At 39.6% G+C, this 14,485-nt stretch overlaps 1 protein-coding gene across 8 annotated transcripts in view; it reads left to right on the top strand.

Annotated features, from left to right (window-relative positions):
• LOC121273181 (signal transducer and activator of transcription 5B-like) overlaps nt 1-14,485 on the top strand; it is a 135,507-nt gene that overhangs the window by 82,462 nt on the left and 38,560 nt on the right. For all 8 annotated transcript variants that reach the window (XR_005941958.1, XR_005941957.1, XM_041180168.1 and 5 more), the window contains exons 4-8: nt 442-537; nt 3,388-3,595; nt 4,650-4,747; nt 10,218-10,366; nt 14,089-14,226. Coding sequence is in view for 6 of the 8 variants with exons in the window: in XM_041180168.1 (XP_041036102.1) it covers nt 442-537; nt 3,388-3,595; nt 4,650-4,747; nt 10,218-10,366; nt 14,089-14,226 (689 nt within the window). In the remaining 2 variants the exon portion in view is untranslated. The remainder of the gene's footprint in view (nt 1-441; nt 538-3,387; nt 3,596-4,649; nt 4,748-10,217; nt 10,367-14,088; nt 14,227-14,485) is intronic.

The following is a 14,485-nucleotide window of genomic DNA, read 5'->3' as shown; positions in this document are numbered from 1 at the left end:
TCGTTCCACAGATGCTTCCAAACCTGTGTATTTCTGACTTTTTCTGTGTATGTTCCAGTTATCTCTACCCTCTAACACTACTTTTCCTGAATACTTTGCTTATTCTTGACCTGCCATGTGTAATGCCAGGGAAGATCGGCTGGTATATGGAAAATGTTTTATTTTTGTATCAAAGGTACTGTGCTAGCAGTGTGAAGTGCATTGCGCATATACAGCTGCAGCTGCCTAATTCTGAAACTGGGAATGTTGATGTGTTTGATTTTCTTGAAGATGTTGGGTGTATAGTGTTCGAAGTTAGTTCATATTTCTTTCTTTTGCCACTAGTTAAAGACAATTTGTTCAATAAACAGTAAGTTTACATTGTTGTATTTTCTATGACAAACTGTGCCAGCTTGCTAGAAATGTCACTACAATAATACTTAATATTTTACTGTGTTACAGAAAACGTTTGATCAACAGCCATTAGAACTAGTGAATATTATGAACTGCCTCTTGATGCAGGAAAATCGATTATTTCAGGAGCTTCAGCAAACTTGTGTAAGTTTTCAACACTTTCTGAAGTTCTGTCCTCTGTAGAGAAACAGTAACGGCCACATAGCATTCTCAGTGACGAAGACCTCATGATAAGAGTGGGAATTGTCCACACACTCAGACGAATACCCCCATGCCAGTGGTGTAACTCGTGAGTTCGAAAGTTTATTGTCAAGTATTCTATTCAAATGTAGTATAGCAATATTTTTCTACTTGCTTTTACTGAAAGTGCAAATTCATGCTGGAGAATGATTGCACAGGTGCAGAGTGACTTCTTAATACCTGGCCATTGGATAACACATTTATTTGGCTTTGAGGAACCTTTTCAGCTGAGCCTGATGCAGTCTTCCCCACATGTCCACATATGTTACTGAATAGTGGGGGTCACCTAATTAACAAAGTGAAGGCTGAATTTGTTTGTTTCCATTGAGGCCAGAGAGGAACTGGGCCTTTTGTTTCACTGTGGACTCATGTATACACACATCAAGTGCTTTATATGAAGCAGCGTGCACTTAACTCTGGAAAAATGTTTGTCATTTTGAACATCATATTAGTAAACAAGATTAGAGATTGTCAGTAGGTTGAGTTCCAGCAACACTCTTCTAGTAACTTGTCATGGAATCAAGTAAAATTTTTTGGATCTGTGACTTCTTTTACGGCCTTTGTAAATTATTGCAAAATTATCAATCACTATAATCAAAAATCTTTCATACAATATATGTCATATTTGGATTTTTTTAAACAAGATATATCATTTGTGTCTCATTTCTGATTTTGTGTTCAAGTTGGCCAAGCTGATTTAATAATATCCCAACAGGTAGTGAAAGGTAACACCACTGATCAGGAACTAGGACTATGCACAGTACCATCCAGTTAAATCATTCCTTTTTTCCCCCCAAAGCTTAAAAAAAATCTGGAGCCAGCAAATACCACAAAACAAACAAACCAAATTTTTCAAACAATTTTTCCAAATTATTTGTGCTGACCATTTTCCTCCTTACTCTGATCACTATATACAGCTACCAAGTGATAGTTATAACATAAAAAAATTACACCATTTGAAAAAAGCAATCATCAAACTTAAAGTTGGTCATTTAATGATTGAAATGCCTGTAAGAAGGTTTCCCCCACCACCTCCTCCCCAAACATGGATATATCTCCCTCCTGTTCCAGAATCTGGAAATTTGAATTGGGACTTAAGAGGCGAGGAGCTACAATTCCTGTTAACAAAGTCTGTTCTTGCAAGAGAGGCATCATGGAAATTGTTCTAACCCCACTCCTGTGGAACTGCAATACTCAAGTGTAGCAGAATAATTAGGCTACAAAATTTAAAAATAGCAACTGAGGGGCTGAAATAAACCAAACTTACAAAATCTCTACATTTTATGCAAAACATTTGAGCCATTTTTTGATTAATTCTGGGTTGAAGACTTCCTCGAGAGTGCAGCAGAGCCCCCGTTTGTGAAGAAACATGGTTGGCTGCATTTTCGAAGCAGTTATGATAGAGTGGGAGTGGTGTATTAGATAACAACATTATGCTGTAAGTCCCCCTACAGATGCAGTTACAGAAGGAAGGAATGATGTGTTTTTAGGTCAGCTGGGTATATTTGATACTGGCCATCACATTTGAGTATCCAAGCCAAGCTACTGGGAAATCCACACAGGCAGATTTTCAGCTTGCTAAATATGAAGTGCTTACTCACTCCCTGTAGGAACTCATTCATTTACCCAAGTCCACTGTGTTTAGAATTAGTTTGCCATTGTGAGATTTGAACTCTTGATACTCTTTCGAGTACAAACCTGTTTCCATCTGTTTCAGATGAAGTTACATGTTTCACAGTTTGCCATTGTGAGATTTGAACTCTTGATCTTGGGGTTACAAGCCCAGTACCATAACCACTTGGCGCACAGAGGCTTTTTAATCATTTAGTACTGGTAAATTTCCTCCTGCCAGTCCATCCAAAATCGCCTTGCCTGTCAGCACATTGCTTCAAATGAACCTGAAAGTTAGAGTGGGAGAACCCCAACCCCCAGAAACATGACTGCCCCTCCATAATGCACTAAGCTCTAACCAGTGTGCTAGAGGACTACATACCTGCCTGGCTCAACTATCAGATTATTGAGATGGTGCAATGAGTCTTTATTTTCATAGCTTGAAGGTGCAAGGATGAGCTTGTAAGACTGTGCATTAGAAGTTTAGCAGAATGGGGGGAAGTTTAAAGGAGCACTGAGCATAACAGATAAAGAGAGACAAGAAAAGTTGTAATAGGGGAAACAGATGTGGGTTTAAAGCTTACAAGTGAGATTGTTTGTCAAATGGAGAGTTTTTTTGGTGTCGCTGAAGGAGTATGCGAAAATGTTAAGGTCCCCTTAGGAGTAAGAGCAGGATTCAAATCTTGGGTGCTATAGAAAGTGAAGTTGTTGGTCGCAAAAGGAAGAATAAACAGATTCTTAGGCAGTTTTAGCACTGCAAATGTGGGAAGATCCCCAGTTGTCATTAACAAGGGCATACTAATCTTGGTTCCACAATGGACTATTGATTTTTAGATATATGTTACAACAAGTCAGATGGGTGAATGTTTGAACTAATAGGGGTGACTGTTCATTTAAAAGGTTATTTCCAGAGCACAAACCAAGCTACTTCCAAGCCTGCTGGTATGGGAAAGTCAACCCAGTTATTCAAATAAGAGAATTTGTAAAATAGAAGAATATGTAACCATTCTTGTACTCTCATGGAAGGAAGTAAGGAATGAAAGGTGCATATTCATCCAGTAAATGGTTTATTGTTGACTTTCCTAAATATTAAACCAGTTTTAGATCTTAGTCTTAGACATTTTCCTTTGTTTTGTTTTGCAGGCCAGTGTTGCACCAGCTGTCACCTTACCAGCCCAACCTGTTCCGACCACCAACAGTGAAAGGATAAAGCAGGAAGATGCAAATGTATTACAGCAGCTTACTCTGCTGAATGGCTTAATCAAGACCATTCAGATGTACCGCAGTGCTACTCAGCAAACGAGTGAGGCTCCTGACCAGGAGCAGCAACAATTGCCACCATGCTACCAGTGTGAGTATGAAGCAGGTTTTACAAAGTTCAAAATACCAACTAATCTAATCTGAAATCTATTTGAAGACTGGGTGAATTTACTATTTTGCTGACTTTTGCTAAATTAGCAAGTCAAACCCCAATTTGGCAACATCAAACAGACCGATTCTTTACATCTCCTATTAGAATATTTCATATCTGGAAAATTTCCTAAAAATCTTTACACTCGTATAAATTCATCAGAACTTCTTTATCAGATCAGTTTACTAAGATGTTGTATTTCCATCAGAACTTCAATTATAAACGGATAATGCTAGAAACACACAGCAGATCCATTGACACCTGGAAAGAGAGGACAGGTTATTGTTCCTGGCGGAGCATTCTGGTCAGACAATATCATTGAAGATGAGGAAAGACTTTCAGTGTAATGTAATTAATTCATCCATAAAGGTCCTACAGTTCTCCCATTGCAGCATCTGTGTGTTTCTAAAGTGATTCCATAATTTTTGTTACCATTACTGTCGCCTTCAGTAGCCCAATCTGTGTGTTCATCACTGTGTAAAGAACTTGTATTTTACCGTTTTAGCTATGTAGTTCAACCTCTTCTGGTTTTATTTGCTCTGCATTGATTGGACATGCCGAGTGTTGGATCCAATAAGGTGCTCATGTCTCTTTCAATGTCATTCTTAGCTATTTTATGGAGTATGTGCATCACCTATGCTGTGTTGTGTGTGCGCTCTGTCCATGGCGTGTGCTCTACTCCACCCCACCATGTATGTTATGGATAATGTAGTGCCGCTGAGTGAGTGGCATGGGGCTAGGCTGGACTCTCAATTTTTCCACACACTCGTCAGTCCCTGATGGGAGTGATGTTAAGGGAGCAGCTGCCGAACTGAGGTGGTGCGGTTTCCTAGCAGAGCCAGAAGAATCTGAGGACTGAGTTTTCCTGAGCGGTTGCTGTTGGCTAGCTACAGAAGGGCAGAGTGCTCTCTATCTACAGAGAAGTCAAGTTAGGTGAATGAACAAAAGTGAAGTTGTCTTAGGTCTGAGGCTTATTGTATTGTTTTTATTTTAGCTCACCACCTGCAGCAAGCAAATAGCCCACTACCAGAATTCACCAAGAGGGAGGAGCACATAAAACAGCAAAAGAGCACATGGGACGATCACAGAAGGGTGAGCTTACTTCTGTTAGTAAAATGCAGTTGGCCAAGCTAAGAAAATGTTTATGGAATAACTCCTTGCAAGTGTGAACAGATCTGAAGTTTCTTCTGGAAGTTGCCATCATTGTCAAGGTAGTTGAACCCTTTCATGTTTGCTTTTTACTCCTGCTTCCCACCAAACCATGGCGATTTCCTTTTGGTCGGCTGAGTACCTGAACGTGCATGGAAACCCATCAATATGTTTTCAGAATCTCCAACCCAAGCTGCTGAAATCCTTAGAGTTTCCATTTGCCTGATATACACAATTGCTCTCATAGAAACGCAGACTACTTACCCCAGTCCAGAGGGTTTAAATGTTAGATGACAAGCCAAGGCTTAAGGATTCTGGCATTTAACCAGTTAACTCCAGGAAGCTTACCAGCATGGACCACTGGCAAGTCGCCTGTTTTTCTAGCTAAACCCATCTGTTGGGCTATTGGCTTACAGGTTTATCTGGAGCCATAATTGGCTCTCAAGTCACAGGGCTGCTCCTTCGGATATCATTAATTAGTGACCCCTGTTGGGGTATTGTGGGCCTGCTCAAGTGTCACAATACTTTCCCAAGTTTGTCTGACTCTGTTCCAATTTTCGATCACCTGATGTGTTATTTTGGAGCTAACTTGATCCCAGATCTCTATCTTCTCTTCCCTGTTTCCTGTCCCCACCCTCTTCCCCAACTCTTTTGCACCCTATATTATGTTACACACCTTCATGTTCGAGACATCCTAGCCGAATGCTGCATGCTAGGTTTATTCATCACCAACTGCTTAACCATCTTATGTTCAGAGATATCCTCCTAAACTGCCATATGCCAGTCATAGAATTTGCAAAATGTGTCCTTAAGAGACCATCTAGAATTGTCACATTTCAGACACATGTGTTTATGCATGTGCAGTAATCTTTTGTGCTTTTAGGAAAATGCTCCTGTGAAGTCAACAGCATTACCATAGGAATAAAGTGGCAATAACTAACTTTGCTACTTCCACATCTACAGTGTTATACTTGCTTGAGTCTCTTATTTTGACTGAAACTCAGCAGTCTGTATGTGTAGCCAAACTTGTGGTAGTACCTCGGTTGACCAAGGCCTTTATCAAATTCATCTGATGTTGGCTTCAGTTGTTGGATTGAAGCTGATATAGCATGAATATGCAATGCCTTGTATTCAAGGTTATTTGGCAAAAATGTGACACTAACTAGATGGTATTAAGGTCCAAAGGGGTTTTGGGCTTGCTTACAAATGATTATAATTGTCTTCCATTGAAGGAAGATTGTTCAGAAACTGAATTTCAAAGTGGGGGGAACAATCTGAAACCTCATCCCTGCTCAATGCGTGAACTTTGGCTCATTTGGTAGTACACTTATGAGTCTGGGTTCAAGACCCATTCGAGGACTTGAGCTTAAAATCTTGGCTGACATCCCAGTATAGTACTGAGGGAACATTGCTATTGTTCTTTGGGTGAGACTTTCTACTCAGGTGAGTGTACTATTTGAAAAAAGTAGCAAGGAGTTCTCCTGGTAACCTGGGTCAACATTCCTCCTACAAGCAGCATCAACAAAAAGAAATTAACTGGTCATTCGTCTTATTGCTGCTCGAGGAATCTTCCTGTGCGCAAAATGGCTGCTGCATTTGCCTACATAATAGTCACTGCACTTCAAAGCAAAACATTGTATGTGAAGAACCTTGAGACGTTTCTGAGAGACATAAGGCGCAATATAATTGCACATATTTTCTTTTACTGTGTGCCAACTTCTATTTCTGCTGTTGTTAAACAGTCAAAGGCACTTCTGAGCCTGAGCTGGTGAAAAGTTCTTTGCCCTGTGTCACTAGACTAATTGCTTCAGGCCGACCTAGTACACTTCCGTTTTTAGAGTAGCATTGGCAGCTGGTGCTTTGTTTTGACTTGGAATAATGCATGGCATCAGAGGACAGTTGGAAGTGTTCTCTCCTTTTTATGTTCCTGCCAATAAATTGAGAAGCTTTAATGAAGAGGTTTATGCCTTCAGTTTAGGAGGAAAAGTTGCTTGTTTAATGGAAGAAATGATTTTGAGTGCTGCTTGGTGAATTTGTGACTGCACGGCAAGCACATTGCTGGGGAAGTTTACGCTTGCAGCAATTCTGTCAGATGACTGCAGGGAAAAGTTTCAAGTGCAAGGTATGGTGGTGGGTGCCTTTTCCTCCATACCAGTTCCCATTTGGCATACTGCACTGCATTTTACAAGAATACCTGATGGCTAGTTCACTGTGGCTGTAAATTCGTGCCAAGCGCAAATGAAAGACTGCAGCATTAATGCATTATAAATTTTCATATATGCAAAGGAAGTTTTGCATTTGGGAAACTGGCTATAACCATCTAGCTGCTACTGATTTGATTTTGGATAGCTTGATTTAACATATGGAATGTCTTTGGATTAGCCCACTCCTTAGCTGCATTGTGAGTGCATAAAGACAGTAGCAGCGCACAGGTAGCTGCACACCTACCTGCTCAGTCTTTTTTTATTTTGATCAGATACTTACATTTTTATAAAGCACAATCCTTCATTGTGTAGCAATTGCTCATGGAAGATATTTTATCTCTTCTGTCCACCCTCCAAACAGGGAAAATCTCCTTTGGAACACACTGTCTAAGAATGAACTCATATTTTAGTCCTTTGCACTGTCCCCACCCTCCAGCATTTCCTCTTTTTAAATGTTTTTTATTTTTATTTTCTCCACATCTTCTAAAAGTACTGACACTTTACTGGGAAACAGCAGCACTGACAACCTCTGCCCTCCTGTTCCTTACCCAAGCACCCATTCTTTGGGTTTCAGCCTGGATAAGCTACTTGACTACGTTTCATTATAGCTGAGTCTAATTCTGGCCTAACACCTGCACTTTCCAACATGGGTCACCATTTTGTTAGCAGATCCAGAACGCTGGCTGATTTTCTTTTCCCTTTTTTTCCTAGTCTTGGGGCACTAACATCAATTCTTATGTTATACAAGGAAGAGACAATTGTTTTGCCCTCTGAGGTGAGGGATCGTAGTGCTTAGAAGTGTAACATATTTAAATATTTCACATCCAGTATCAGCACAAAACACATTCTGATTATATCCAGGGCAAAGTTTCCTTTTTAATCTTCCCTAACAATGTGGATCAGCCCCAGGTTTTACTGTATCAGTGTGAATTTTTTTTCCCACCTAATTTAAAAAGGCATTTACCCAGAGTGCCCTCAATTACAGACATTCTTTTCTCCTGCTCTCATTAGTGTTTCCAACATGAAGGAAACAAGCTCTATAGTTTTGCCTAATTAGACCCAGGTTTTTGTGGATTTTGCAAATTGCTATTGGATTAGGCACTTTCCATTCTGAATGTATAGAATGGTTCCAAACATTTCCTCTTTTGTGTTATACTTCTGCATTGTGGCAACTGTGCAAATGGACTGAATTGGCAAAAATTTATTTAGATTCTTTTTATATTACTTCAGTTAACCAGTGTAAGTTGAGAAACAATTTTAAACTGACACATTATGGTGTCTTTGGAAAAAATGAAAATAACATGCACGGGGGAATTGGCTTAGTGTCGGTAATAGCGGTTTAAAGAATGCAAATCGTCTGATATACATCTACTTTCAACTGGATTAAGTTCATTTGGTTATACAACACTTGAATTTATTTAAAGTGAGGATCATTTTGATGTGATGTGATATTTTTAAAAACTGGACATCTGGATTAGTTATATGGTCAAAGCTTCATTGAAAACTTTCAGTTGTCACAGTAGTATAACCATGTTCTATATCTGCCTTGGCATTAGGCAAACATCCAAAAACTTTTGCTGATTAAGCTGAACCTGCCATGAACATTTTTTTAAAAATTACTCTTAAGTATCCAGTGTCACAGTGATACAGTAATAATGTACTGAATTGGCAATTGCAGCCAAAACCTTGCACTTATATGGCGCCTTATATAGTGAAACGTCCCAAGGCACTTCACAAAATGGGAGGGGGGGAGGTGGTTATGACAACAGACACCAAGCTGCATTCAGGAGGAGGCACAGAGAGGTTTTGAGGCTTTTGTAGATGGAGAAATGTAGTAAGGTGGGGCAGTTCAGGAAAACAATAACAGGCTGTAGGACTGTAATAGCTGAAGATTCTGCCATGAATGGTGGCATTGGGGGGGAACACAGGAGGCTAGAATTAGAAGAACATAGAGTGTGAACTGGAACATGCTGGAGGAGGTTGTATAGGTAGGAAGGACAAAAGCTGTGGAGGGATCTTTAAAAAAGGATGAGGATTCTGATATCAATGTCTTGTGTGTAAGGATATCATTGAGGCAAGGGTAATGGATGAATCAAACCTTAGCCCAAGGTAAGATGCAGTGTCAGATGTTTGGATGAGTTAGTGTCTGTCTATTGGGATAAAGAACCTTGGATGCTGGTAAGGAGGGGCTCGGGAAAATGAGCTTGGAGGCGAAAGCCTGAATGAATATTTCAGTTATAGTGGGGTGGAAGTATGGATGGAGATAAGGCATATTAGAGCTGGAGAATACTGGTTTTAGTGAAGAAATAGATAATGAATTTTCAGTTTAGCTGTGCATCAGATGGGACACAGATTGCAAAATAATAGGTAAGTGGTTGGAAAAGGGAGAAATTGTGTGGATCATAATGGCTTTTGTCATGCCAGTATTAAGCTGGAAAAAGTTAATGATTGGGGAGCAGGAAAGAGGGGAAAAGATGGTACATGCTATTAAAGAAACACTAAATTAAAATGAATGCATACCACTAATTAGTGCTTACGTTTGAGTTAGTGGTGCTGTATTCCAGAACACAGGAACTCTTACTCACTATGATGCTGAAGTTCTTTCAAAAAATTGTACAGAAACTTTACAAAAAAAGTGTATGAACTAAATTGTCACAGGTGGCTGAGACAGTGAACTAAATTGGGCACAAATCTTTTATTAATTTAGGCTTGTTGTATAGAGGAAACTACACAAATTGAATGGGGTTGGGGGGAGGGAGGAAGCCTCAAACTAATTTGTAGCACCACTGAATGCATGCCTCCCAATTACCATATACCTCATGATTTATTCTGTTTTATTATTTTGGCTTTGCTTTGCAATTCACCAAGAATTTTACGCGGTCTACTGTGTAAACCTCACACACAAAAACCCTTCTACCCAGCCATATGTCGTCAAAGCTAGACATGTTGAACGGTGGCTCCCTCTTATCTTTACATTTTGCCTGGCACTAAACATTAAATAGAGGCCAGTGTGATCTGCAGCAATGCATGATGTCTGTGCACAGCGACAAACTGGTCTCTGTCTCCAACAGGCCTATGGGGAGAACAAGCACAAAATACATTGGGCGGACAGAAGTTTGAGTGTTGCTCCCTGGGACCCCCTTAATAGGGTAAACGTGCCTTAAGGCTAACAATGAATCTTTTGGGTTTTTTGAATGGCTTTTTAACAGAAGAGAAATTACAGCATCTTGGAAGCGGTGAGATCTCTGGAACAGGTCCAGGGCCTTGTGCTGAATATGATTCAGGACTGGAAACGACGACTACAGCTGTCAGGAAATGGTGCCTACTTTGAGGACAACCTGGGGTCACTTCAGGAATGGTGAGGAACCAGATTCAGTCCATTTGGTGCGCAGTATTTTACAAATAAATTGGCACGTAGGCGCAAAATGTCAAATTAAGATGCACTGAATTACAGTTGCCCATTGGAAATACCCACTTGTTCATAATTAATGGTAGAAATTTTGGCTGAATGATGGAATGTTAGTCTCTTTCATGATGTCGGTGTTGCAGGATTACAAATAGCTTGAGAAATTTGATGCATATATTGCCAAATTACTTTCTGTTGACTGATGGGCCTGTAGTTGATCATTTTGTATCTTATTCAAAATAAGCTATCTGTAGATGTTATTTCAAATTTGCGTTTTGACTGCAAGGGAAACAGAAGGTGCCACCCACAAGAAACGATCTCAGCCCTGCTCATATATACACTGGAGTATTTATGTATTGAGTAACTTTTTGTGTGGTCCTGGTCACTAGCATTAAATTTCATTGACTATTACTTTAATAAACTAAAGTAAATGTGGCCCAGTCCCATTCTTCTGAATTCTTTAGCACCAGTTGCCAATTTCTTTCAGGCTCCCCACCTGTGCTTCAGGTACAGTATAGGATCTGTATTTCTAAACTTGGTCCAACATCATTGTGGTAACCTCATATTCTGACTCCAACAGTGCTTTGCTGATCTTGTCCCTTTGACTTGTGGTCGTCATAGAATTTGCAAGTTTCCAGCTCTCCCCTTTGCCCATGGCAACCTGAGAGTGAGATACCAGTGCAAGAGTTGAAATGAGTAGGACTGAACCAGCAGCAGAAATCTCCACATATTGTTATGACTGAGATGGAAGGAGTGCGCAGTTTCTCTCATCCCACTACTCCACAGGTCGCACCATTACTGTAAATGCTGAATTCACTTAACCAAAATAGCCAATTATTTACCCTCGCTACTATTAGACCCAGAATAAAAGAGGCTTTAACCCAGGCTTATTTCAATAAACTCAGAATGATTGATTTATTATAATACAAATTTTTTTGTTTAAATAAGTTGCAAGAACTGGTTAGCACACTTTGTAATCTGAAAGTGTAACTATCTATCATGCACACACAATAGGGTCTCTGCAGAGATGGATGGTTGAAGAAAAAAAAGTTTGCAGGGTTTTGATGCTGTCAATCTGGTGCTCCCTCATGTGAGGACGGGTTGCGAGTCCCAGAGATGTCTGGAGGTTCTCATTAACGGAGCTTCAGCACAGCGAAAAATAAAGCCGGATCAATTCTCCTCGCCTCGGCCTTTCTGGTTTCCAAATACCGACGTGTTCCCCTGAGATGAGGATTCCTAGCTGGATACTGATGACCACACTGGATATCAAGCAAGGCAAAGAGAGTGTGAGCTGGGCAGCTTTTCCCCTTCTCAGCTCATTCCCAACTGAGTTTAAAACAATAAGCTCAAAGCATAAAGCTTGTCTTCGTCAAATGATTTCCAGTAAATCACTAAGGCCTTTGCCTTTAAAACAGTTTTTTTTCCATCAATTAAAGTGATTGCAATTCAAATAAACAAATAGCTCTCCTCCTCAATTGCCATGCTGGCTATTTAGCTGATGTCATGTGATTTCTTGGAAAAGGTATGCTTGCTCCAGTCCAAGATTATCTTATCTTTTTTTAAAAAACCCAGTCCACTCCCAAGTATCCAAATAATGCAATATCCTTCCAAATTATAAAAGAAAATAACATTCTTGTAGGTATGGTTCTAACAGTATTAAAGTCTTTATTTGCTGGGTCTCTAGTACTTTGATGTCTTGAGAGTTCGTTTTGGTGCTGTCTTGAGAGTTCATTTTGGTGCTGTCTATCAGCCTACAACCTTTATTATTGTGTTTGTGAATTTGCAAGCACTTAAGTTTGTTGACGTGGTGTGTATATATAAAGGCTAATACAGGAGCTGGTGGCACAGAATTATTTCAGTAGTCACATGCTTTAGTATTCAAATGTTATAGTACCTGTGTCTGCCACTGGAATTCCTTGCTGAGCTGTAGAAAGAGAGAGTGCTCCTCTCTCTAAGCGGGCAGGATTTCAATTTACTTCACCATTCCTACAATTAACTGCAACAGATCACGAACCAAAAGAAATAGTTCTGGACTTCTATAATTTTCCATTTATGGAGGATCAGTGTTCCCAACCGTTTGGTCATTGTTTTTGAAAAGATTATCAATTGATGTGCCACTTTTATGTGGTGGAGCAGAATCTGAATGAAAATGTATGAGCTTCATACAGATATATTTTAAATAGACTTCTCTTCAAAGCTTGCCTTGACATTCACATAAATCTAATCAAAAAACAAACCTGAGTATACCTTGATAAGTTTCCAGTTTTTGAAAACAAAAAGCAGATTATTTTTAAGAATCAATGTATTGGTTTCAGCCATGGTGGTTCTTTCTTGACACGTGATAGAGTTGCAAACAGCTGTTTATTACAAAGCCTATCCCTGAATCCTCTCTGTCATGCATAAAAGACTGTTTTGTAAAGTGCAATTTTAGTGATTCAAAAACATACCTAATTTGGATAATTTGAAATTAGGTTTAGTAGCTTTTGCTAAAGAGCCAACATATTCTGTGCTTGTTTCGTAAATAAACATTTACAAGATTTACAATTAACACAATCTGATCTTTTTCAATTCCGTTCCCTCCGCCGAATGTTAATGTCATGACTCCTGAATTGCAGGATAGTTCTGTAGACATTGGCAGCATCCCAGTGCCTTGTCCAAGTCACCATTCTTCACCCATGAAACCTAGTGGGTATCAGATTATTTGCTTGAGAAGCATTCGAACCATGCACCATATCATCCTTGCTGACAGTTACACACATGCATATTCCAGCACGGGTCATCTGTTGACAATAGGAATGGAAATCCAAGCCAATTTTTTTTTTTTATTATCTCTATCTCTAGCTATATAGCTAGCTAGCTATATAGATAATTCAAATGTTTCACCAACAGCCAAAAGAGCTAAATCACTCTCAATAGGAGTGATGTCATTAATTTAGAGTCCTCCAGCAATCGGTCATATCACAGCAATTCCTCCAACACAAATGTTCTGATACCCAGCACCAATTGTATAATTCGTAATCTGGCTTGCTATCTAGCTATCTATCTAGCTATCTATATAGCTATATAGCCTAGGGACGCCTAAAGTCAATGGTAGTGCCCTGATTATTGCCCTGACAGATCAGTTATCTGAGCACAGAATAGGTACGAACTGCAGGATATTACCTGTCTATATATCTTTTTTTTTGTTTGAACAGGGTTGGGCATCCCCCTGCAAGCCAGATTACGAATTATACAATTGGTGCTCGGTATCAGAACATTTGTGTTGGAGGAATTGCTGTGCTATGACCGATTGCTGGAGGACTCTAAATTAATGACATCTCTCCTATTGAGAGTGATTTAGCTCTTTTGGCTGTTGGTGAAACATTTGAATTATTTTGTTCCTGTTTAAGGTAGTTAGCACTTCAATCATGCTAGCTGTCCATTGAAGAGTAATTTTCTTTTAAGGTGCTTGATGAAAAGCTTGCACTGCAATCGTGTGACAAGGTATTAATTCGCTGGAGTTAACCCAGGTAGGACTGAAGGAGAGTATCCTCCAAGGAAAACTGAAATTATTTGGAATGATGACTTTGGTCGTCTTGTCTTAGCATTCCAGCACTTTAGTTGATAGAATTCTGTGTTCTGTTGATCCATTATCTTGGCTTAGATATTTATGACAAAGTCTGCTCTTATTCCAGGTGTGATAAACTTGCAGAAATGAACTGTCAGATTCAGCAAGAGCTCGGGCTAATTAGCACACGGGAAGACATTGCTAATGAGCAGATATCTGGAGTGCCTGAGAAACTCTCCTCCTTACTCAATAACTTGGTCAGAAGGTAACTCCTTTATTACCACATTGCTGTACAGCCAAATGATGGAGCAGGCTAGAGGGACTGTCTGGTCTACTCCTGCTCCTATTTCTTACGATGTTCTTATGTTCATTTAGAGCTGCAAGTACAAACTATATAATTTTCTGCATTTGATGTGTGTCCTAGTATAAAGCAAACCCTTCATGTGGAATAGGGTCTTAATTCAGAGGTAGTGCAATCTAAAGTGATAGTTTGACTTTGCTGTGATTAACCATCCTACATCATT

This window comes from Carcharodon carcharias, chromosome X (genome assembly GCF_017639515.1).
Source record: "Carcharodon carcharias isolate sCarCar2 chromosome X, sCarCar2.pri, whole genome shotgun sequence".
NCBI classification, from domain to species: Eukaryota; Metazoa; Chordata; class Chondrichthyes; order Lamniformes; family Lamnidae; genus Carcharodon; species Carcharodon carcharias.
This window is presented reverse-complemented; position numbering and strand designations above follow the sequence as displayed.